General features: G+C 52.5%; 2 protein-coding genes across 3 annotated transcripts in view; one reads left to right on the plus strand and one right to left on the minus strand.

Annotated features, from left to right (window-relative positions):
- Positions 1–20,409, minus strand: part of DARS2 (aspartyl-tRNA synthetase 2, mitochondrial) — a 257,150-nt gene extending 236,741 nt beyond the window's left edge. The window contains exon 1 of one of the 2 annotated variants that reach the window (XM_078641810.1): positions 20,271–20,409. The gene's annotated coding sequence lies outside the window, so the exon portion shown is untranslated. The remainder of the gene's footprint in view (positions 1–20,270) is intronic. The other variant, XM_078641802.1, reaches the window with a different exon arrangement.
- Positions 20,410–20,858: 449 nt separating this feature from the next.
- The window catches only part of CENPL (centromere protein L), a 106,554-nt gene continuing 101,587 nt past the window's right edge, over positions 20,859–25,825 (plus strand). The window contains exon 1 of the mRNA XM_078641821.1: positions 20,859–21,041. Coding sequence (XP_078497947.1) covers positions 20,988–21,041 — 54 coding nt within the window. The 5' untranslated portion in view covers positions 20,859–20,987. The remainder of the gene's footprint in view (positions 21,042–25,825) is intronic.

Consider the following 25,825-nt stretch of genomic DNA (forward strand, 5'->3'; position numbering starts at 1 on the left):
GAGATGGCCGCCAAGCCTGAGGGAGAGAAACGCAAGACCAGACCGGCGACGCGAGGGGGCTCAGTGCAATCAAATGTCATGGACAGATACACCCTCGTCAAGGGCTCTCCGGGTGGATCGACCAAATCCCCGGCCACGGTGGGAGACGACTCCCCGATGGATGAAGACCTGTCGTTGAGGGACGTCATGTTCGCCATCTCCGGGATGAAGGCCACGCTCGGTCAACAATATGAGGCCCTGGCCCACAAGTTGGATACGGTCGCTATCGATGTTACCTTGATCAGGGCTGACCTAGCGAAAACCAATGAAAAGGTCAAGTCCCTCGATCTAAAGACATCTAGTCTTGTTACTGACGTCTGCGATTTACAGGCAGAGGTCGGTAACTTGCGAGCCGCCCGTGACTATCTCACTCGACGCCTGGATGATTTTGAGGGCCGGGCACGGCGCAACAACGTCCGTCTGGTTGGTGTCCCGGAAACTTCGGAAGCTCCCTCGGTGGACCTGCTGGTGGGGGATCTGGTCCTGAACCATCTAGCACCCAAGGGCCTCAGCAAGTTTTTTGCTGTTGAACGTGCACATAGGATCCCGGGTGGTCCGCCTAAGCAGGTAGCCACTCCGCGTCCCATCATTGCTCGGATCTTTAACTTTCGGGACAGGGATGTGATCCTGCAAGCGTCACGACTATCTGATCCAACGGCTTATGAGAACATTGCAGTCAGCTTCTACCCGGACTTTACCCAGCAGGTTCAGAAACAGCGCCTTGGATTCCTGGGGGTGAAGAAGAGACTGAGGGCTAGAGACATGAAATATGCCATGCTTTTCCCGGCCCGGTTGCGTGTGGTGTATAACGAACGAACATTTTTCTTTGATCATCCAGGGGCGGCAAGTGACTGGCTGGACACGCTGCCCCCGGGACCGGATCGTTTTGAACACTCTGGACACTCCGGTGGTGCGGAGGGAGGCCCAGTGGAGCAGGAATAGGGGGCGGATCCAGGTCCCGGTCCCTTGTGTTGACTTTCGGCTGTGGTTTGGTGCTATGCCTCTATTGCTCGCTATCATGCTGTCTTATTGGGGTGTGGGCGGGGGGGTGGGTGAGTCTTCCTCCTCTGGGGTTCTTTTCGTAGACTAGTTGTATGTTAGGGCGACAGGCACACTGCAAGTTGGGGTGGCTTCTGAGTCTTACGCAGGGGTGCGGGGTGGGGGGTATGATGTACGGGGTTGTTTGGGGGGGTGGGGGGTTGCAGTTTCCGTATTATTGTTTTTTTCAAGGCATATTATTGATGATCTCCTGTTGTACAGTGTCGCATCCGGTGTGGGGTGGGGATGGGGTTGATCTCTGGGATGGGGGTTTAATTTAATTAATATGGGGGTTAGGGGACTTAAGGTACTGTGTTGGATTGTGAACGGGTTGGGGGATAGGATCAAACGGGGTGTGGTGTTGCAGCTCTTGCGACGGTTGTCCCCTGATGTGGTCTTGCTTCAGGAGACGCATTTGCTTGGCAATACGTGCCATGCGATGAATAGGCGTGGCTATCGTCTCGTCGCACACTCAGGTTTCACTTCTGGCTCCAGGGGGGTGGGCATTCTGGTTCGGAACTCCCTCCCTCTCGCTGTTGACGAATTCATCCTTGATGACAGGGGACGGTACGCCGCCATTGTGGGGCGCTGGGAGGGAAGGGTGGTCGCCCTGCTCTCCGTCTACGTGCCACCGGGTCTTCAGACTACTACTTATGCGGATCTGGGTAGAGTGGTTTTGGGATTCCCCGAGGGTCTGCTTGTAGTGGGCGGGGATTTCAACTCTTTAGTGTCAGGGATGTGTGATCGTTACCCTCCCCGAGACATTGCGAAGTCACAATCCTGGTTGGGGGATTTCCTGGAGGCTTTAGGTCTCACTGACTGCTGGCGCCTGTTTCATCCTGAGCAATTGCAGTATACTTTTCATTCTGGTGCCCATGGCAGTCTTTCGAGACTGGATTATGTGCTGATGCCCTCCTCCCAGGCCTCCTCCATAAGGGAGGTGAAACATCTAGCTAGGGGTATCTCAGATCATTCCCCGCTGTGGTTGGAGGTGGACGCTCACTTGGGGTCGGGGGGTAAGGTGGCCCTGATACACTCCTGGTATCTCCGCGACCCCAAGGTTCGGGCGGAACTGATTAAAACGATTGACCACTACTTTGCTGAAAATGTGGGTTCTGTGTCCTCCTCTGTCACGTTGTGGGAAGCTTACAAAACTGTATTTCGGGGCCATGCCCTCTCCTTGATTGGCAATGTCAAGAGATGTAGGCGGGAGGAGATTGTCCGTGTTGAAAATGACATCACTGTTCTTGAAGGGGAGTTGGAATCCGAGGTCACCCCGGAGAGGCTGCACCTTTTGGGTCTAAAACAACTTGAGTACAGAGCGCTGGTGACTGATGCGGCGAAGGAGATGAGCAGGGAGCAACAGGGACGATTGTATGATGTGGGGGATAAGACAGGGAAATTGCTTGCCTGGCTGGATAAGAGGGAACGTGCGAGTCGGATTGTCCCTTTGATTGTAGATGTGAATGACGTGAGTATCACCGACCCTGCTGGTATTGTTGAGTGTTTCGCTGACTATTTCCGGGAAGTGTATTCCCCCGTATCTGATAGACCGGAACAGGACTCCCACTTGCTCCTGCGAGATGTCTCGCTGCCCCGTTTGTCCGACCCTGAAAGGGATCTCCTAGAGGCTCCGCCTACAGTTGATGAGGTTGTTACGGCCATCCACTCGGTTCGCTCGGGGAAGGCCTCGGGCCCTAATGGGCTCCCTGTAGAGCTTCACAAGCTCCGTCCGGATGTGATAGCACCGTATCTGCGGTCGATGTTCTTGGAATCACTGGAGGCAGGCTCCCTCCCTCCCGACCAAAGACTGGCTTCCATAGTGGTGATCCACAAGGAAGGTAAGCCTCGTGACCGCTGCGCCTCCTTTAGGCCCATATCATTGATTAACGCCGAACCGAAGATTCTGGCCAAAGTGCTTGCCAACCGCTTGGTCACTGTCATAGGCGACCTGGTTCACCCGGACCAATCCGGCTTCATACCCCATCGTAACACGGCACTTAATCTCCGGCGCCTGCATCGAGTCCTCGCGCGAGCGGCGACTCTGCGCGAACCGGCCATCTTGGCGTTCGATACGCTGGAGTGGCCATATTTATGGGCAGTTCTCTCTAAATTTGGCGTTGGCCCCACCTTCATCGCCTGGGTGAAATTGCTTTACACCGACCCCTTAGCCCAAGTGGTGGTGAACGGTCGTGTCTCGGCCTTCTTTGCACTTGGTAGGGGAACGCGCCAGGGCTGTCCTTTATCCCCTCTCTTGTTTGCCCTCGCTTTGGAGCCTTTAGCGGCATGGCTGAGATGGGAACCGTCCTTGAAGGGCATTAGATGGACTCCGGAGTTTGAAGACCGAATATCCTTATATGCAGACGATATACTCCTGTATCTTACGTCGCCTCGGAAATCGTTGATCGTCCTTTTTGACGTTCTGACTTCTTTCCGTAATAACTCCGGTCTGGTCATCAACTGTTCGAAGTCTTGCATCTATGTCCTATGCGGCGAGGCCCCTCTCCCGCCACGTGGATGTCCTATTTCGGTGGTGCGGGAGGGATTCAAGTACTTGGGGATCTTTATCACCTTGGACCCTGTGCTTCGTTATGAACGCAATTTGTTGCCCCCTCTCCAGCGCCTCCGTGCCGATGTGACTTCGTGGGGCAGGCTCCCTCTCTCTCCGCTGGGACGGGCGGCGTTATTTAAGATGATGTCGCTCCCTCGGTTCCTCTATGCGTTGCAAAATACACTTGATATTGTGCCCGCCCACTACTTACGGGAGATTGAAAGTCTACAGAGACAATTGGTATGGGGGGGCCGTCCTCGTATTGCTCTTGCGAAACTGACGCTCGCGTGGTACGACGGGGGTATCGCGCTCCCGGACATCCGCCGCTACTATTGGGCCTCTCAGCTGGGGGCCATCAATCACTGCACTTATGGTCCTTTATTGAACCCGGCGTTTGACATGGATAGATGGCTGCTGCCTGGTGGAGATTATAACAGGGCTCTGTATGCGACATCTGCGGGCGGGTCTCTCACAGGCCCCACTAGGACAGCGGTGCAGGTGTGGCATCGCGCCACAGCGGCCCTGGGCTGGGCTGATAGGCCGACACGGGCTACCCCGCTCTATGCATCGGAAAAACTTGGCTCCCTCTGGAAGTCGAAGGGTTTCGATAAGTGGGATGTCATCTGTATCAGCAGGGTGAATGATGTGTGGATCAAGGGTAGAGTCAAGACGTTTGAAGAGCTGAAAGTTGAGTATGACTTGAATGATAGAGAATCCTTCAGTTATGTGCAGATCCGACACGCGGTTTCGTCTGTGTTTTCCCTGGGCTCGGATATTCCGGAGGCGTCCCCGCTCGAAGATCGGGTGCTGGACGGGCATGTCCCTGACAGCACTATCTCACTCATATACAAAAAGCTGATCAATGCCAGAACCGACCTATTGAGTAACCTTCGAGAAGTATGGACTAGTGACGGTCTGGAACTCGACGACGAGGATTGGCAGGCTGCGATCCCTCCCCGAAGGAAGTGGCTATCCCGGCGCGCCTCCGGTTTGTCCAGCTCAAAATTCTCCATAGGGTCTACGTGACTGGTCCCCGTTTGGTGCGAATGGGGTTCTCTGTGGATGGACAGTGCAGGCGTGGTTGTGGTCTGGCGGGTACGTTTCTCCATATTATTTGGGAATGCCCTGTGGTGATGCGCTATTGGACCCGCGTGCATGAAGTTATGAGTGAGGTCACGGGGGTGCAGTCAATGCCTGAGGCGAGGCGGTGTCTGTTGAATGTCTGGGAGCCGAATGATTATGACCTGGTGCAGGTTCGATGGGTGACCTTGGGTAATATGATTGCTAAGTTGTGGGGTGCCCAGAGGCCACCGACAGTTCTGGTGTGGCAACAAAACATGGACTGGTGCATGTTTCGGGAAAAGACAGTGTATGTTTCCCGTGGCACGCCCCGCAAATGGGGGGAAATTTGGAATCAATGGAATGCATACCGTGGTGGCATCTGTACTCCCCCCCCCCCCCTTCGGAATTGGATACTGACCTGTCGTCCTCCCAACCTGATGTTTCCTCCACGGGCATTTAGATATCTTGTTTCTTCCTGGTCTTCTCCCCCCTCCCCCCCTTCATCACATACTTCTGACATCTGATTTGACTATGTATCCCCCCCCAGTGCCGACATGACACAACTGTAATGTATTGCCTTGTTCTGTTTTTTCTTTCCTTGTTTTTGTTCTTTTGCATTTAATAAAAAGATGTGTAAAAAAAAAAAAAAAAGAGAGACCGTGCTATTCGAGCTGCTTGTGAAACAGACTAGCCCCAGGGTTTGCACTATTAATAGAACTGGTATACGTCATGCTCTGGAGACACCGGGAGCTGTGAGGGACCAAAGCTCTTCTCATCACTGGGGAAGTAAAGTGTGATTTTTACAAGGTATAATGGACACACACACACACCAGATGGAAGGCGGTTTGTACATTACAGACACAGAAGACATACTGGTCTGTGCACCTCATCTGTGACCAGGAAAAATGTGGTATGTCCCTTACCGTCACAGCAGCAGTAAGGGGATATATAACTCACTCGGCACCTCTAGCTTGGTGTTGAATTTGCTTTTAGGTCCCACCACTTTCAAATGCCACTAGTTGCCACTGCTTATATGGGGGGTGTACCGGGTGGGAGGAGGGGAGAGAGGTTCCCCTTATTTTTTTTTTTAAAACATAATTTTATTGTCATATTTGTAATACAACACAGGGCCCTGACGTCCAGGGAGCCTGTCACAATAAACAGTACATCATCATCAGCAGCAAATTACATCTTTTCTGTAATTCAACCATAATAACAACGGATGATCAGAAATCTCCGCCACCCCCCCACTTAACTACCCCCCCACCCTCCCTCCCTCCCCTCCCCGCTCCCCAACCCCCCCAACCTCCCTCCCCCTCCCTCCCCCCCTCTCCCAGCCCCCCCACCCGTCACACAGCTTTCACAAGGCTCAGAGCGACACAAGAAAAGAAAAGCCCACAATGAACATGCATTCAGCCACACACACAATCGGGCACTACCAAACCACTTAACTTGTCCACTCCCTCCTCCAGTCACCCAATTACAGCCCCTCTCACACATCTTGAGGATGGTCATCTTGTTCCACAGGCGGCTCCAGCCACACTCCCCTGTAATCCGCCCAGCGTTTCCAAATTTTAAAATGTGTCCGAGGGCAGCCCCTGGCCATAAAGATTGGACGTTCCAGACCCATGTAGAAATCCAATCCCCGTTTCCAGACCATCAAGTTCGGAGGACGGGGGTCCTCCCACTAGCTATGTCTCTTTTGGCAGTGACCAAGCCCAGCATCAGCAGGTGTCGTTTATACACATTGCCCCCCACATTTTCCATAACATGTAGGAGCGCAAACTGCGACGTGCGCGGGAGCTCCCATCTCAACACCTCAGCTAGACAGGCCAAGACCCTTCCCCAAAAACGTGCCACGACCTCACAGCTCCACACGGTATGGAGAAAAGTCCCCTCATCTCGTAGACAGCGGAGGCAATGCGGTGAGGCTATAAGACCCGCACGGAATAGAAGAGCTCTGGTAAAATACACCCTATGGAGGTATTTGAACTGGACTAAGCGGAGGCGCATCGCTATGGCTGCGCCTTTAGGCGAGGCCAAAGCTTCCCTCCAATCCTCCTCCTCCAATTCACCTACGTCGCTCTCCCAGTGTACCCTAAGGGCTTGAAGGGTAGGGCAGCTATGGATGATCAGCGTTTTGTAGATGCGCAAGATTTTTTTGGTTACCAAGTCTCCCATAAAGACCTTCGCCTCCCAGGGATTGAAGTCCGGCAACGTCTCCAGTCCCACCAGGCTAGGGGACAGGGCATGGCGAAATTGAAGGTAACGGAAAAACTGGGACCCGGGCATGTCAAATTCAACACGAAGATCCTGAAAGGATTTGTGAGTAGTATCATGCAACACATTCCCCAGAGTCGAGATACCCACCATGTCCCAGCCCACAATGCCCTGCAAGGCGGCCAGGGCCGGAAAGCGGCCATTGGGCCATAGGGGCGTCTCAGCCGTCAGGACATTCCACCACCCCATTCGACGCAGGGCCAGTCTCCAAATTAGGAACACCGTCCGAGTAGCAGTGGGCAGTGTATTACGCAGAGGCGCCGAATAAAGGATACAGTGGAGCGAGTTAGAGCCCATCAAAAAGCGCTCCATGGCATAGGCCGGATCCGCACGATCGCCATACGACCATTCATTGAGCACTAATAAATGAGAGGCCTGGTAGTAAGATAAAATGTCCGACGTGGCCAGCACCCCACAAAAGGTAGAAAGGAAACACGTGCGCAGCGCCACCCGCACTGCACCACCCTCCCATAAGAACTGACCCCGCTGAGAGTTGACCTGACGGAACCAGCTGGAGGGAACCAAATAGGGATGATTTTGGAGTTGGTATAATAGGCGCGAGAGCGCTACCATCTTAAAGATGGCCGAACGCCCATAAATAGTGAGTGGCATACGCGCCCAAATCTTAATATCAGCGTGTACTCGATCCCAAACCGGCACTAGGTTACGTTCCCAAGCCACCGCCAGAACGTCAGATAGGAAGACTCCCAGATACTGAAGCCCTCCTACCGCCACCTGAAACAAAGTGGCCCAGTCTCCCACCCTCGCCGTCTGGTCACCCACAACCCACAAAGTGACTTGCGGGGATTTATATATAGGCCGGAGGTCTCCCCGAAAATCTGCAAGATTTCAAGCAGGCGTGGCCCTGAGCGCTGTAGTTCGGTAAGAAAAAATAAGACGTCATCGGCGTAAAGCGCTATTCTATCGGACGGGCCTCCTACCCAGTCAAACCCATATAGTTGAGCGTCTATTCGTACCCATGCAGCAAGGGGCTCCATGGCTAAAGCAAACAGATATGGTGACAATGGACACCCCTGTCGGGTGCCACGCCGAATACTGAAAGAGGAGGATACCGCTCCTGCTACCCGAACCGACGCAGTCAAGTCAGTATACAAGAGGCGAATATAAGAAAGGAAACGGGGGCCAGGTTGAGTCGCGAAAGTAGGGAAAAGAGGTACACCCAACTGAGGGACACAAATGCCCCGTCACTTTAATAACCTCCATTGCCACATGCGCACGCCGTATATTATGTCTAGTCGCCACTTAACAGGGTGTATCAAATCTAAGATATGGGGCCGGAGCCTATTGGCCAGAGCTTTGGCCAGCACTTTGGCCTCAACATTAAGGAGCGAAATGGGGCAATAAGAGGAGTGCTGTTCCGGGGGTCACCCTGGTTTTTGAAACACTACCACCTCCGCATACCGCCAGTCAGGGGGAAGCCTACCCAGGTCTCTAGCCTCCTCCAAAGCCACCCGGTAGTGAGGAGCCAATTGGGTGTTATATTTCTTAAAGAATTCACTGGGGAAACCGTTAGGGCCGGGCCTTCCCCGTGTTTAACTCACCCAACGCAGTACCCAATTCCTCCGCCGTTAGGGGAAGGTCCAACTCGTCTCGCACATCATCTGACACCGCCTTGGGAGGCAGGTCAGCCAGGAACCTGTCAATCTGATTGGGCGAGAGGCACTCACGCGGGGCATAGAGCTCCGCATAGTATTGTGTGAAGCTTTCGGCTAGGGCCTCAGGGTCTGTCAACGGGTCACCTACGTCATCAAGGAGTCCCGGCAGTCGCTGCGTATGGAAATACCCCTGGCAAAGCCTATGGAGCATTTTACTAGATTTGTCACCCCACTGGCAAATTCTACTACGTGTAGCAAGCCATACCTGTCGAGCCTCGTCCATAAGTAAAGCAGCATATGATTGTTGCACCAACAATAACTGATTCACATCCCCAGTCTCACTCATACGACTACTACTGCGCTCCAGAGCCCCAATTTCGGCCTCAGCACGCACCAGTTCTTCCAGTTTACGCCTCCGTGCAGCCACACACCAAGCAATATCCACCCCCCTCAGGGTAGGTTTCAGGGCTTCCCACTGGGTAGTGGCCTCCCTCACAGAACCCACATTAGACACAAGATAAGTAGACAGTGCCTCACGTATATGCCGCCTATAGTCGTCCCGCTGAAGATGCCATACCGACATACGCCAGCGAAACGGCTGCCGGCCCCAACCCAGTTGTAGCTCCACCGATATCGGGGAGTGATCCAACAGACCGCAGGGGTGAATCATGGCTGAGCTTAAGCAGCCCACCCTGGCCCTGGGGATAAAGAGGTAGTCCAGCCTCGAGAAGGACCCATGTACTGCAGACACATACGTATACTCACGCACAGCTCCGTGGGTATGTCGCCAAGAATCAATCCAGTCTATACCAGCCACCAATCCCTGCAGCTTCGTGGGGCGGCTCAGTAGCTCCCCCCCCCTACACCGGAATCTGTCCCTAGCCACATCCATGACATCATTCCAATCCCCACCAATTGCCATTAACACATCCGGAATATCTGCCCAAATGGCGTACAATTTCTCAATAAGGGACCACTGCAAGGGCGGCGGCACATAAACACAACCCAGGACTATGGGGGTCCCCCCACAACACCCTGCACCACCACGAACCTGCCCTGTGTGTCCTGCCAAAGTTTTGTGTGAGTATACGGGACTCTGCGATGTATAAGGATAGCAACTCCCCTGGACCCTCGTGTAAACCCCGCATGGTAAACCTGCTGGTAGCCAAACCTCTGCAAGCACATTACTTTAGTGCCTAACATATGTGTCTCCTGTAGCAGGAGAATATCTGCCCCAAGACGCTTCGCCTGCCGCAACACCGCCCCACGCTTAATTTTATCTAGAAGACCCCGAACATTCCAGCTAAGAACTCGCATGGAGCCAGGGTGCCCCGGAGTCCATCAACGCAGGGCATCATCTGAAGGACGCATCAAGAAATACATGGACATGTGGACAAAAGGACAAAGCAAAGTTCGAACCGGCAGGCCTCCCCAAGCTGTGTAACCAGCCCGAACCCCCCCATGCACCCCTGTAACTATGAACTCCCAACCCCCACCCCCATACCTCAAAACTGCAGAAGTACCTGTCGCGGAAAGGTGGGTGCCCCGGCCCCATCGTGGGTCACGAGGTCCCCCCCGCCAATGGATCCCCACCCAACTAACCATGTTTCCAAAAACCACCCCCTCCCACCACCAACTCCACCATAGGGGGAAACAGGGGTCCCCTTATTTTTTAGTCATTTTTTTATTATTTATTTTTTAAAACACACGTAAATGTGTGTGTACATAATTGCATGCACACACGTGGAAGGTAAACTAATTAATTAAAACACACAACTAAATAGATTGCGACACACCGCCATCTACTGGGGAAAAAACAATTTCATTTCTGACTGCATCGATAATGTTGATACGGAATCAACAACAAGGCACTGCTTTTGGTAAGCACACTTAACTCCAAAAAAAACACAAGTACTGTTGATGAAAGAAGGTTAAGTGTATAAGAAAAGAGTCGCTTGTTCTGCCGGAATGTGTGAAGATAGGAGACCTCAATCATATTTTATACTGTTGAGGCATATCTGCAAACACGCTGCTGGAAGGAAATGTGAATTATAATGGCCGAAATCTCTGTACAAACGTAACCGAATCTTACCGCTAGTAATCTTCACCCACAACTTTGATAGCTCTGCCCAAGCCAAGATGTCGGTTTATCACAAGAACAATAACCACCATGTTAATTTCATACGAGGCCACCTGCACACTCAGGTGATGCGGCCTTACTATGACATGAAATGAAAAGGAACTTTCAAAAACTTTACTCTCGCTGTGGGTTTAACATCAACAACAGCATAACACGTGGGCATGGCCGCAATCTTGTTGAAGCCAGCTTACAGGCCAGAGATAAAATGCCGACAGCGAGCGTAAGGTTAAAGTGATGGACAAAGGGAATGTACTGCTGGCTCGCTGATAAAATATCACCATGGATGAAATATGTGCGAATTACCTCCATCGGATTGTTTAGAAGAAGACCCAAAGTAAAGGCAAACAAGCTCTTGGCATTGCTGTGGGGAGGCCGTGGGCAGCAACAGCAGGGGTAAATAATTAGGGGGGGGGAGAAATGCGAGACACGGCCTAGCGGCCGTGAAAAGTGTGAAGCAGTGGGCGGGGGAGCAGATCCCTTTGAAGTGAAGCTCTCGGAGGCAGGCGGCTCGGGGAGCAAATGCTAAAAAGTGCGTGCATGTGCACATGCACTCGACGTAATCCGCAATGGTTTCAGAGCTTGGATGAGCCTCTATACTCTCGTCCTATTATCGCGACGAGACCTAAAAAGGACAGTGAAGGTGCAGTGCGCATTTGCATTGATATGCACCAGGCCTACAAAGCAATCAAGAGAGAAAGACATCCTGGTCCCCACATCACGGACATGAATATGCAGCTCAACTGCGCCAAAGTCTTCTCCCGTCTTGACCTGAACAAAAGGATACCATCAACTCGAGCTGGAAGATAACTGTAGGTATATAACTACTTTTTAGACTCATGTTGGTTTATTCAGATACAAAATATTGAGTTTTGGAGTATCTTCGTCTGAGGAGATATTTCAGGATGTTAGCCGCTGAGTAATTCAACTTGTCACACATGCTTCCAATTACAGTGATGATATAGTGGTATTTGGGACAACACAAAAAGAGAATGACAAGTCCTATATTCAAGTGTGCCAATTACTTGCTGATGCAGGTCTCACTTTGAATGCGGAAAAGTGAGAGTTTCACAAAACCAAACTCAAATTGTTCTGGCACATATTCTAAGATGAGGGGATGACTCCTGACCTAGATAAAGTGCAAGAGCATTGTCATTTACGTGCACCCCCCACCAAAATGTAACCATTCTGTGATCCTTCTTAGGCATCGCTAGTTAATGCTCATGGTACATTCGTACCATTGCTACAGCGAGTGCACCACTGAGAGACTTAACAAAGCAAAATGTTCCATTCCAGTGATCTCCTGAATGCAACCAAAGTTTCAAAGACTTAAAACATGTGATTGAGAATGCAACTGAAGTGGCCTACTTTGACCCCAAGTTACATATGGAGGCTACAGTAGATGCGAGCCTGTGTGGCTGGGGGCAATCATGCTGAACACAATGGCCACCTGAATGGCCAGAGACACATTGTACGTGCAAAGAACACATGTTGACAACGCATCGTCCCGGAAAATCTGTCACACGGGACTCATCACACTTCAAACACCTACCTCTAGGTTCGTCAGCTCCTGATATCACGAGTGAGGTGACCCCGCCTGCTAGTGCGGATCAAGCATATGAACCAATGTCATTGGTGCCAGATCTAGGTACCCCTCACCTACCCTCATACCACCCGACCTGGCCAGCCTGTACAAGAGTCTCAATGGCACATTGCGGAATTTGATTCTAATGCTGTCTCGCCTTTTTATTTAACAAAGGGGGAGATGTAGGGTCTTTAGATTATGTGTGCTAGGACCCTTGCAGTTTTGGATGGACTCTAAACAGGAATTATGTAATCTACTGTGAGTTGTTAAGGTGTGGTTCTAAAAGTTGTGACGCAATGTGTGCAGTGTGTGGTTATATGTTGGAGAATAAAGAAGCATATTGCAGAGCTCCACAAGCAGCATATTTCATTTGCATGCTCCTTGGCGAGAGAGGACGCCACAGTTAAGACTCTCTAGGTGCATACTAGTGATCGAAGAGCATTAAAATAAACAATGAGAACTGTGATGCTTAGCACAACGGGGCGGGATGAGTGGTGGTGTGGTCCAAGGCATGGCTGAAAAGAATATTCTGTACCTTTTTTCACCTCCAAGTAACTACATATAACATAGCGCACAGCTTAAATGTAAATTAAATGCAAGTTATGTTAATCAGTGGGAAAAGCACTTTTGTACATTATGAAACCTCTATTAGTTAATGCACTACACCAAAGAGCCACAGAATTGAATCCTGGTTGAACAGTGACCTGTGTATGTTTAGTGATACAAGGTCCAAGACTGAAACAGAAAGCCCTGTGAACATAAAAGTCCTTATTTCAAACAAGCATTACACACAGTATAAGACAGGCTGTTACTATTTTTTTTTTTTTATATATTTTTATTGCAAAATTAGAAACCACAGGATACAAACAATCAACCAGTGCACTCGTGATATCCCCCCATCCACTAAGAAGTCCAAACCATACACAGCCATTCAGCCCGCATCCCGGGGGCCGGGCGGCATATCTTTACATTTAATAGGAAAAGCACGGTGCACGTCCCACGGGGACCATGGTCGTAAAGTCGTTGTACGTATCTGCTTTTATCCCCCCCCCCCCCACAACAACATCTCCGTCAGCCATCCCAGAGGTAAACAATGACACTGCTCATATCGGGGCCTGCCCTAGGTGCTATCGGTCTTTCCCGCCTGGCTACTCCCTCCAGCCCCTTCATACTCCACCCCGTACTAACCATCCTAGTAGAGTCAAAGCACCCAGGCGGCTACCATCCAGTGGCTTCCGTCCCACCCCGAACCCTCATGAACCAGTCCCCCCCAGAGCCCCCCCCCCCCTGGCAACTGCTGGGCGTACGCCTCGTCCTGTCGAGTTAGATGGAACCATCACAGTGCGGAAGATAGCACTTCTGTGTTCGCCCCGTGGTGTCCACCGGTTTAGTTCTCCCCATCCTCGTCGTCCACAAAAGAATCACGCAAGGCCTGCACCACTAGCTCCCATGCACGCGCCGCTTCCAAAACTTTCTCATTCCCCATCTTAACAGCCTGCCGCATCCGGAGCACACTCTCACAGGCAGACCACCGCAGCAATTCATTCTTCCATCTACGCAGCGAGGGCCCCCCCCCTGGACTTCCAATGCCACGATATCTCCCTCTGCGCCAATATCAGACCCAGATCAAGGAACTTGCTCGTCACCTTGGTGCGTTTAGTGTGCGGGAACCAGAGCAGCAGGCACGCCGCCATGTCGAATTCCACCTCCCTATCTGTCACTGCGTTCAGGAGTCCCCCTACCTCCGCCCAATAGGTCCCCAATTGCGGGCACTTCCAAAACAAATGATCCATGTCCGCTCCCAGAGACGAACACCGTGGGCATCGAGCATCCGGCACCTGGAAGTACCGCTGTAATTTCTCTGGAGTTAAATAGGCCCTATGAAGCACATAGAAATGCACTTGCTGAAAACGCGCATTTCTCGTGCCCTTCCACGTGCGCCGCAGGATGTGTCCCCAAGCCGTATCCGGTATGTGCCGGCCCACACTCTCCTCCCATTTAGCCTTGAGCCCCAGGAGTGGCTCCAGTCCCTCATTCAACATCCTATTATGGAGGCATGTCACAGCTTTGACCGTGCCCGCTGCCATCACCACATATTGGCACGCCATAGTCGTCGTGGGTTCTACGAGCCCCCCCTTCCAGTGCTTCTGTACGGCAGCCACCACCGCCGCGTGCAGGAGGAACCCCCCGTCGGGCAGCCCGAACTGGTCCCGGAGCGCCTCGAACGGTGCCAAAGCCCCATCTATGTACAAGTCGCCTACCACCTGTAGTCCCGCCTCCTCCCAATCCAGCAACGGGGACCAATCTCCTCCGTGCGGCAAGGCCGTCAGCATGCCGATCGGGATCTCCGGCGCATAAGGCCGCGAAGCCCTCGCTCTCCGAAGGCTCCTCTGCCAACACAGCCGTAGCGTCCTTTCCTCCATAGTGAGGGCCCGCAGCTCAAGCCTCTGCTGCATGACAATATAGGACAGCACGTGGCGTTGTATCCCTCGGTCCCGGTCCTCCTCTGGACCCCGGAACACCCTGGCTACGTTCTGTGTAAGAACCTGCAGCTGCGCCGCTAGATAATACAGCTCGAAGTCAGGCACAGCCATGCCCCCTTCAACCTTAGGGCGGAGGAGCGTGTTCAGGGCCACTCTACGGCGGCCGTGCCCCCATAAGAAGCCAATAATCATCGATCTCAGGTCTCTGAAGACCCCTTGGGGAATCCAGACAGGCAGCGTTCGGAAATAATAGAGGAAGCGGGGGAGCGCCACCATCTTCAAAAGGGCAATCCTACCCAGAACCGTCAGCGGGAGGGTTGACCAAAAAGACAAGCTGCCCCTCAGTGCCCGAACACAGCGTCCAATGTTGCCCTCCAAGAGGTCCGCAGTCGCGTGGTAGATGCGAACACCCAGATAGGTAAAACAAGATGGCTCCCACACCACGCCCAAGTCGCCGCCAGGAACGGGCGAGTCCGCTCGCAGCGGGAACACACAAGTCTTCGCCCAATTGACTTTAAGGCCCGACAGCCGGCCGAACTCCGACAATAGCTCCATCGCACCTGTCAGTGCCCGCGAGGTATCAGCCAGGTATAGGAGCAAGTCATCCGCATACAGCGATATATAATGCCACTGCCCGCCTCTCGCTATCCCCGCGTACCTGACACCCGACCTCGCATGGACCGCCAAAGGTTCCATCGCCAGGGCAAACAACAGGGGGGACAAAGAGCATCCCTGCCGCGTGCCCCTGCCCACTGGGTACGCCGCAGACACCAGGCCGCCCAAACGCACCCTCGCTGCCGCCGAAGCATACAAGACCCTCGTCCACCTGCGGAACCCCTCGCCCATGCCAAACCTCTCCAAAACTCCGTCCAGGAACGGCCATTCCAAGCTATCAAAGGCTTTCTCGATGTCCACGGATAGGACCGCCGGGGCTCCCTCCTCGTCCAAGATGGCGTCCATTATCCCCACCAGGCGGCGAATATTCAGCGCCGTGCTCCTCGTGGGTATGAACCCGGCCTGGTCCCTATGTACCAGGCCCGTCATATATGGGGCCAGTCTGGTGGCCAGTATGCGGCTCAGAATTTTATAATCCACCGTCAGCATGGACAGCGGGCGGTAAGACCTCACATCCGCAGCATCCCGGCCAGGCTTTAGGAGCGGCACTATCAAGGCCTCCCGCATGGACCCAGGCAATACCCCAGCCTCGAAGGCTTCAGCGTACACCACCAACAGCCTGGGCGCCAAACTGTCCGCATACCGCTGATAAAATTCAATCGGTAATCCGTCCACCCCGGGCGTTTTGTTGCGAGCCATATGCTTAATGGCCGCCCGTATTTCGGAGAGCGTGATCGGGCCGCCTAGTTCCTTCGCGTCCTCCTCATCTAGGACCGGAAGCTGCCGTGCTCCCAAGTATTCCGCAATGTCCTGGGCCCCCACTCCCAGCTGGCCCTGATACAGTTCCTCATAGTACCCCCTAAAACATTCCAATACCGCTGCTTGGGTGTAGACCATCTCTCCCTGCGCAGTACGAATGCCGAGGATCGGGGAGCCCCTAAGTTCCGGATTAGCCAGTCTGGCCAAGAGGGTACCCACCTTGTCTCTTTCCGCATGCGCCCTGATGATATATTGCCTGTGATCATAGCTACGTAAACGTTCCGTCTCAGTGGCGACCACTTCTTTCGCCTCTAAGAGCTGGGCCTGTAAGTCCGGCCTAGCTGGCCTGCGGCGCTCCAAATCCCTCAGCCGTTCTTCCGCTTTCATGAGGTCAGTCAACACAGCCGTGCGAGCATTTGAAAACCTGCCCAAACACACTCCTCTCACCACCACTTTCATTGCATCCCATTCAGTGGACCTACTCGCGGCCGAGCCCTCATTCACTCCAAAATAGCTATCAATGCCTTGTCGAACCGCATCAGAGAACACAGGATCTTCAAGCGTTTCCGGCCGAAGCCGCCACGTTGGAATCACTGAGCGCTCTCTCTGCCACTGAATGTGCACCAATAGGGGGTTATGATCTGAGATCGTTCTAGCCAAGTACTCCGCATGGGAGATCAGCGGGGCCAGGGATCCACTGCAGAGCACCGAATCAATCCTGACATGCAGGTCATGAAGAGCAGAGTAAAAGGAATAATCCCTGGTTCCCCTGTGCCGTTCCCTCCAGACATCCAGCAACCCCCACCTATCCTGCCAGTCCTTCCTGTGCGCGGCCAACCTGCGCACCGGGGAGTCCACCAGGGGGGGATGGGACCTATCCAGAACCACATCCGTGATCGAGTTAAAGTCCCCCCCTAGCACTATTGGGGCCGCCAGGAAAGAGGCCAAAGACCCCGAGAGGCTATCAAAATATCGAGCTTGATCAGCGTTCGGCGCATACACACAGCAGAAAACCACATCCCGTCCATATAACCTCCCCTCCACCGCCACAAACCTGCCATCCGGATCCACAGCTTGATTCAGTAATTGAAAGGGTATCCCCGCCCTCACCCAGATCAGCACCCCCCTGGCATACGCTGAGTAAGTGGTGCCAAACACCTGGCCCCTCCATCGTTTCTGCAAGGCAGTACACTCTTTCTTAGTAAGATGAGTCTCCTGGAGCATGGCAATCTGAACCCCCCTGCGTACTAAATATGCATGGACCTTATGACGTTTCACCATAGTTCGCAGCCCCCGGACATTCCACGTCAGGCATTTCAGATTAGGTAACGTCCCCATTCCAACTTCGTACAGTCCAAAGCAAATAACGAATGGTCACAGCCCCCCCAATGCAGTTGCCCCCCCCCCAAACACCCCAAAACAGAAAAACTCCCCAAACCCCACTCCCCAGGACAGAGCTCACGAACCCAATGGCCGCCCCCATCCAAACCTTGAACCAACGTCCCACACTCCTACCCTGTGGTCTCCACCACAGTCGGCCTTAAGGGCCCAAGGGGGTTGAGTCGCCGCCGACCCCAGCAAGCGGAGCTCGCACCCCGCGCCTCCATCCCTCCCGAAGCACTCAGCCTCCCCTCCCGGCATCCCGTCCTCCAACAGCAGGATACCACCCTACCATGAAGTCTCGAACTAGCCCAGTCCATACTCAGCCGCAAAAGATACCATCCGAAGTCTGTGGGGTCACCGTCGGCCCCTTCAAGCTTTCCGCCTCTGAGAGTTCCTCGCCCGTCTTGCTGCCTTCCCCTCCCGAGTCCGTTTCAGCCCGTTCACTGTTCTGTTGCGACCCTGTAATGGCCGCCGTCGCTGCGAGTGCGTCCCTCTTCTCCGCCGCCATTTGAGCCTCCTGTTTCTCCCGCTGGCGCCTGTTGCGGGATCTGATTCGTTGCGATTGCCTCACCCGGGGCCGCTTGGGTTCATCTCGTCTGCTTTTATGTGATCTGTCTGTCCCCGCTCTATACGACTCCAGCCAAAGCCAAACCTCGTCCGGAGTCAGAAAAAAGTGCGTAGCCCCATCCATGATGATCCGCAACTTAGCCGGGTAGAGCAAGGAATACTGAACGCCTTCCTCCCTAAGTTCTTTCTTCACCGCCAAGAACGATGCCCGGTTTTTCTGGACCGCTTGGGTGTAGTCCGGGAAGATCGTAACCCTACTGTTCTCCACCTCATAAGGGCCCGACATCCTGGCCCGCTGAATGAGGAGATCTCTGTCCTTGTAGTGGAGGAGCCTCACCACCATCGGTCGTGGGGGGCGGCCAACCCCCGGCGGGCGAGCAGGAACCCGGTGGGCCCGTTCCAGCGTGAAAAAGGGAGTGAGCCCCTCCGGCGCCACCACAGTGCGGAACCAGGTCTCCATATAGGCCACCGCATCCTCCCCCTCAATCCTTTCCGGAAGGCCGACGACCCGCACGTTGTTCCGCCTATTACGGCCTTCGGCATCCTCCGCCCTCCGTTCCAGCGAGTCCAGCCGGGCCAACATGTCCGCAATCCTATGCTCCGCGGCCACCACCGATGGTTTCAGGTCCAGCAGCAGTTGGTCATGGTCTTTAACCCTGTCCGCTAGCTTCGCATGGTCCGCGCGGAGCAGCCCTAGGCCCGTGGCCACTTGGGCGATGTCCTGGTGCAACGCGACCTTAGTCGAGGCGATCGCATCAAGTATGGCATCCAATCGCTGGTTCAGCCGCTGGTCTCGGTCAAGCTCCGGGGAGGGACCCTCACCCAGCCGAGTCGATGTCGCCGAGCTCTCCTCCGTGCATCTCACGGCTACCGGCCCTCCAGTCGCCGCCATTCCAAGGTGCTGCGTCACAGGTCCTGGAGCCCGCTGTCGTCAGCGCCCGTAGGCTAGTGCCAGGTAGTCGGGCACCGGGCAGAGCAATGTCTCCACAGAAACTCACAGGAGCAACAACCAGCTAGGTACACTCCGCTCCGCCGCCCCCCTCGGGAGCCTGAGGGGGAAAGTATGAGTCTCCAGGCGGCAGCCAGCCAGGGTCCCCAAGCTCCTGGCGAGTCAGGGCAGCGTCACTCGACCCCAAGGTACAGCACCGCCGACCCCAGTGCCTCGATCAGCCGAACACAGGGTCTCCTGCCAGTATCCCTCGCCAGACGGCGACAACTCGGCTCAGAGCTGGAGTTCGGGGCCCGCCGAACTCTACGCCGCCATTTTCTTCGCACCCTCGGCAACACCTCAGCCGCCTCTTCGACTCGGTCTCCTCGGGGCCTTCAGTCCCCCAGCGGCTCACCAATAGTGTCCAGCTGTCCCCTCACACTTCAGAGGGCAGGAGCGTCGTCTCCGGGCCGCCTAGGGTTCCGAAAACAGGAGAATTAACGGGATTCTGCGCGGAGCTACGAGCTCACGCCGCCATCCCGATCGGCGTCCAAGCCACGCCCCAAGACAGGCTGTTACTAAATGCACAAAAAAGTTTAAGTTAAAAAAGTATCTCCAAAATATAGATTTTAGTAATACCCAGACTGTATCTAGTGCAGGTTTTTTATTTTTAGAACTGTCTTTTAAAAGCACACACTTCACAGCTTAGCTGATAGCTCCTTCACAATACATCTCAAAAATAACAAATGGGTGTTATCAGGAAGCATTTTAATAACTGCCTTTTAAAAGAACACACTTCACAGCTTAGCTTGTAGCTCCCTTACAATATTTCTATAAAAGAGTAAAGGTGTGTCATTGGGTAGCTTCATTGCATGGACGTTAGTTAGGCAGTCGCTTTTTAACCAAGAGGTAGCAAACTCATGGGATCCATACAATGCTATCAAACGTGAGAGAAACATAGGGATAACCGCGCACAGACCAATTAATAGCAACATCTTTAACAACGAACAAGGAGAATAACACATAAAAGGGGAAATGTACTGACTTCCTGAATTGCACCGAAAAGAGGCATAACATGCACAAAATAAAGACACTTAAAAACATTGCACATCCAGAAACTACGTTTTATATACACACTCGCAGCATATATGATCGTGCTACTTCCTCTCACAGTATCCCCTTCCAGCCCCTCGACCTAAAACTATTCCATATCATGCTTCGCCTCACCTCTTCACTTCTCAGACAGCTGCACACCTGAGAATGTCGCACGTTAAGACAGAAACAATCCACTGCAGAACGAGAAAGTCGATGCACCAATCCTTCAATCCAAGACGGAAGCCATACATTGTAGCTTGTCTTTCTTAAGCCCCGCCCCCAGTATATTAAATAAAGTGGCCATTAGAAGAAAGAATGTGCAGCTAATAGAAGTGAAATTATATGTAGTCCTATAAGAAATTCCGCGAAAAGTATTTCACGGAACGATCTATGTATTTAATTTTCTGAAAGAAAATTCTGCAAGCTATTTTTTACACGCGTAGAACTATAAATGCACTGAAACTAAAATTACATTGGTAAAAATTTCCAACAGTTTTGCATCTACTCATTTTCTCAAGCCTGCTAGAAAAGACTTCCGATAAAGTGTTCTCAGCGTGACACTCGTTCTCGGGCGTGCCCAGGGTCAAAAAGCTACAAACCTATGAATTGCTGCTTTAGTAGTGTGAGTGCTTCATAATCCAATCGGAGAAGGAGGGCGGAGCTTTCGCAACAGTCCTGGCTTGCAATAGGATGCTTGAAATCCTTTTGCCAAAACAGTCCCTCATTGGTCTAACGCGCGCGGTCTAGTGTCTAGGGGAGACTGGGTTCAAATCGTTGTCTGCAGCTGAGTTCAGAGGGCGTCGCGCTCCCGTTGGCGCCCAAGAGCCGCCGAGCCGGTGGAATCCTAAGATGTCCGGTGCTGGCCGGCGGCGGCGAAGGCGGAGCGGCGCTGGGCCAGCAGAGGTGAGAGTCCGTTTCTGTGTTGCATTCTTTCTGGCTGTACAATTTTTCCTGCCAATAGTTTCACTAAAGTAGTTTTGAAGACTGTTATACAAAGCTTACTTGGACGTGCACTTAACCATATGCACATAAAACCCCGGTAATGCGTAACGATGTTCAATAAACAATCGGTCCTGTACGATTGGCACTCTCATGACTTGGAATCCTTGACATATCTTTAGTGTAGTTATCTCCCTTATAAGCACAACTTGATTGAAGAGGAGCATGTTTTTAATTCCGCCATCAGCCGTCGGTGCATTCGAATACCAAGGCTCTTTCTTACTCTACCCTTCAATTTTTGTCCCTGCCCCACTTTTGAATGGTTCTCTAAATTTGCAGGCACTGAGTATCATTACTTTAATTCGAGAGGAAGCGTACTCTCGCTTTCTAAGTCAGTCCTGATCTTCTCCCAAAATCTGCGGAGCTGCGCCTGAGAAAGTTGTACACGAAGACAAGAGCAGTTTAACGTAGAGCACATACGATTAGTTTTAAGACCTAGACCGGCATCTCTCCCTGTTGTAAACGAAGTGAAGTGCATGTGGCCAAGTAATCCAGTAGTAGAAGTTATAAGAAGAAGTTTATTGAAACTTGTAATGTCGTTCTCTTGTAAATAATGGCACTGGGCTTGATCAGTAAGTAAAGAACTTTATTTGCAAGTACAAGTCACAGAGGAGCGCCGGCCGGCGCTTCCGATCACTCTGCGCCCTTCGCGCGCTCTGCCTACGCTGCGCGCGCAGCTTCTCACTTCGCCGTCGCACGTCACGCCTACGTGACGTGCAACAACTAGAATGCGTATGCTACATATCTCCCCCTTTTTATTAAACAAGAAAGAGTCACTCACAGTTCATTGTCCAATTCAAAATCTCGGTATCTGGAAGGTCTTACCACCTGCCTTCCACTCCTGGTGACCCTGACGGGGTTCTCCATTGACTCTTGACTCTGAGTCTCAAGGTTTACTGTCCCTTCGTTCTCAACTCTTCCTTCGTGCGTGCTTCTCTCCTGCCTGTCCCATTCCAATCCTTGACTTTCATTTTCTCCTTCTTCTCCACTTTCCGTTCCAGCTCTCTCCCCAACTTGCTGTTCCGCGGCTGCTTGATTATTCTCCACTTCGGGGCCTTCCTTGTCTTCCCAGTCGGCGCTCTGTTGTTCCCAGCCCAAAACTTTATTGCACCTGGCCATGCGGTCTTGGGACCACACATTCCCGTCGCTTAGTAAGGCAGCCCGATCGTACACTTCTACCACTTGCAACGGCTTGCTGTACTTGCTGTCTCCCTTCTTCTGCAGGGTGGCCAATCTTACTCTTACCCACTCTCCCTGCTCCAGACCTGTGCCTTTGACATTCCTTCGTCTGTTGTAGTGGTTGCTGTAAATTGTCTGTGCTTTCTCCAGGTTGGCGCGCACCACTGCGGGGGACCATTCACTGGTGATGAGCTTTTCCTTCCAAATTCTGTTGTCGTGGGTAAAGGGTTCACGTCCTCTCAGTATTTGGAAGGGACTGTATCCCGTTCCAGTAGGGGTTATTCTGTAGGCCCATACCATGTTCTCTAGCGCCTTCTCCCAGTTCTGTCCACTTGAGATGGCCGCTTGTATGGCTCCCATCACTACCCTGTTAAATCTCTCCACTAAACCGTTTCCGGCCGGATGGTAGATTGCGGTGTGTTTGACAGTGACGCCATTTCTGTGCATGAACTTAGTCCATTTTTCTGACGTGAACTGGGGTCCATTGTCACTCAAGATCGATTTTGGTATTCCTTCCCTCGTGAAAGTCTCAGACAGAAACTTAAGGATGTTCTCCGTGTCCATGGATTAATCTACTCTCACTTCTGGCCATTTTGAATAGCGGTCCATCAGCACACACACATATTTCTGTGTGCCTTGGTCGTCTAGGACCGGTCCCAAAATGTCTATGGATAGTTCTTCCCACGGATATGAAGGGGGGTCAAACTTTCCTATCGCTGGCCTCAATGGTTTTAATGTCTTGTCCGCCCGTTGACATTGGGGACACTCTCTGACATGCCTTTCAGCCCTTATGTCCATGCCTGGCCACCAGTAGTTTTGTTTGGCACATGCCTTGAGTTTCCCTATGCCCAGGTGTCCCTCATGTAGCAAGTCCATTAGTTTTGAGGTGAGGGTCCTTGGGGGAATCACCTTATCTCCTCTGTATATGAAGATCCCTTTGTCTCCTATCGACAGTTCTTCCCGCACTTCGAAGTACGGCTTGAGGTTTGCTCTTACGTTCCTTTTATCCGGCCATCCATGTGCGATGTACCCCTTCACTTCCTTTATGTCAGTGTCTTCTTCATAGGACTCTGTCCATTCTTGTAGACTGATCAGCTTCTCTTGGTCCTCTATTAGAGCTACCAAATCCCCACTGCCGGTAGGGTCATCCTCTCCTGGCTCCATGGCGGCTGCCCTGCTCAGATAGTCCGCTACTCGGTTCCGGCTCCCAGGAATGTACTCGACATCATACCTGAACTCGAGCAACTTTAGAGACATCTTGAATATCCGAGGGGTGGCACTGGCATGTCCACTCGACGTCAGCACCTTCACCAGCGGCTTGTGGTCTGTTCTGAGTAGGAAGCGTGTTCCCCACAGAAATTGCCGGAATCTCATCATGGCCCATACGACCGCCAGCATTTCTTTCTCGATCACGCTGTATTTGCTCTCTGTATCTGTCAGTGCTCTGGATGCGAAGCTGATGGTCTCCATCTCCCCTCTGCCTCTGTCTTGCATGAGTACAGCACCCAGGCCTTTGTCACTGGCATCTGTCGTCAGTATAGTGGTGCCTTGTGGGTCATACCCCTTGAGGGGAACAGCTCCGGTAACATCCCTTTTGATCAATTCGAACTCTGCTTGGGCTTCCGGTGTCCATTGGAACACTGTGCTGTCTCTGGTCAACAGCCTCAAATTGTGGGTCTTGGAAGCGAAGTGTACCACAAACTTGCTGTAGTACTCCGCCATCCCCAGGAACGACCTGACCTCTTCCTTGTTCCTGGGCGGCGGTGCTTCAGCGATGGCTTTGACGTTTTCCGATTTGGGGGTAACGCCCTGTCGTCCGATCTCGTGACCTAGGTACGTCACCGACTGCAGTCCCAACTTACACTTCGACCACTCCGCTGTGAGACCTTTGTTCTCAAGTGTTTTCAGCACCTTTCCCAGCTTCTGGTCATGATCTTGCTGGTCTCGCCCCATCACCAAGATGTCATCCTGGAAATACTGGACATCCTTGCAGTCTCTGAACAGTTGGTGCATCATTTTCTGGAAAACAGCGGCTGCTGAGGCCAGCCCGGAAGGCATCCGACAAAATTGGTAACACCCAAACGGGGTGATGAAGGATTTGAGCCGTTTACTGTCCGGGTGCAGTGCAATTTGGTGATAGGCCGAGGTCAAGTCGATAGTGGAGTACCACTGCACCCCCCTGGTCTTGGTCAACATTTCCTCGATTCTGGGGAGGGGACATTTTTCCACAACGATATTCTTATTCAGTTCTCTCAGGTCCACGCAGAGCCGGACCTTCCCATTTGGCTTCATTACGACCACCAGGGGCGCCAACCATTCAGCACATGTTATCGGCTCAATTATTCCTTTCTTTTCCAACTCTTGGAGTTCAGTTTGGACTGCTTCTCTCACCGCAATCGGCACATTCCTCACCTTGTGGGCTACCGGAATGGCTCCTTCCTTGAGTACAATCCTGTGTTGGAAGTTTTCCATCCGTCCCACTGTGCCACCAAATACCTTCGGGTAGTTCTCCTTCCATTTGTTCATGTTCGGCCATTCTTCTTGCTCAGTCAGTAAAATCTGCTCTTTCCCTCCTGGGTCCAGTTTAATTCCTAAGTCCCCTTGGTCTAGCCATCCCAGGACCGAGGGTCCCTTTTCTGCAATGTACAGTTTGCACCATGCTGACCGGCCCCTGAATTCGAACAGTAGGCGGCGGAACCCCAACATAGGAATGCGATCCCCATTGTAAGTGACCGGTCTGATGTCTAGCTTTTCCAACTCCGGTCCCAACCTGGGTCTGAATGTTTCTTCCCATACTGCCTGTTGGATGATGGTGAAGGGAGATCCTGTGTCCGCCACCACAGTGATGGTGATTCCTCCCATTGACATGTCCAGGATGGGTTTTGTGGATTTCCTCCCTTCTATGCTCATCACTTGGTCGTATATGCACAGGACCGTGATCACCTCTTCTTCTGCTACTTCTTCTAGATCTTCTTCACCTTGCTCAACACATTTCACTGTTTCCTTCGAATGTTTCTTCCTGCACACCTTTTCATAGTGGCCTAGGATACCGCAGTGTAGGCACTTGGCTCTGAACGCAGGACATCTTCTGTCACGGGCATCATGGGACCAACTGCCGCATCTGTAACACGATTTCTTGCTGTCACTCCCTGGTTGTTTCCCTTGCCACCTGCTAGTACCTTTGGCTGCTGAGTCTTTTCCTCTTTGGTCCTTACGGTGGTCTCCTTCTTGTATTCTGTTCACCATTGTCGGAGTGCCCACGTCTTTCTTGGTTGCTGCCGCACACCTCCTAGCAAGCTCGGCCCTCTTTACTATGACCATAACTTCTTTGAGCGTGGTGTCGCCGCTCGCCCACAGCTTGTCTTGGACCTGTGTACTCGTAGTGTGCATCACGATCTGGTCTTTTATAAATTCATCCTCCCACAGTGCGTATTTACACGGGGCCGCTAGTTTCCTCAAGGCTCCTACATACTCCTCTATGGTTTCTCCAGCCCATTGTTTCCTTTGCT

This window comes from Lissotriton helveticus, chromosome 1_1, assembly GCF_964261635.1.
Source record: "Lissotriton helveticus chromosome 1_1, aLisHel1.1, whole genome shotgun sequence".
Classification (NCBI taxonomy): Eukaryota; Metazoa; Chordata; class Amphibia; order Caudata; family Salamandridae; genus Lissotriton; species Lissotriton helveticus.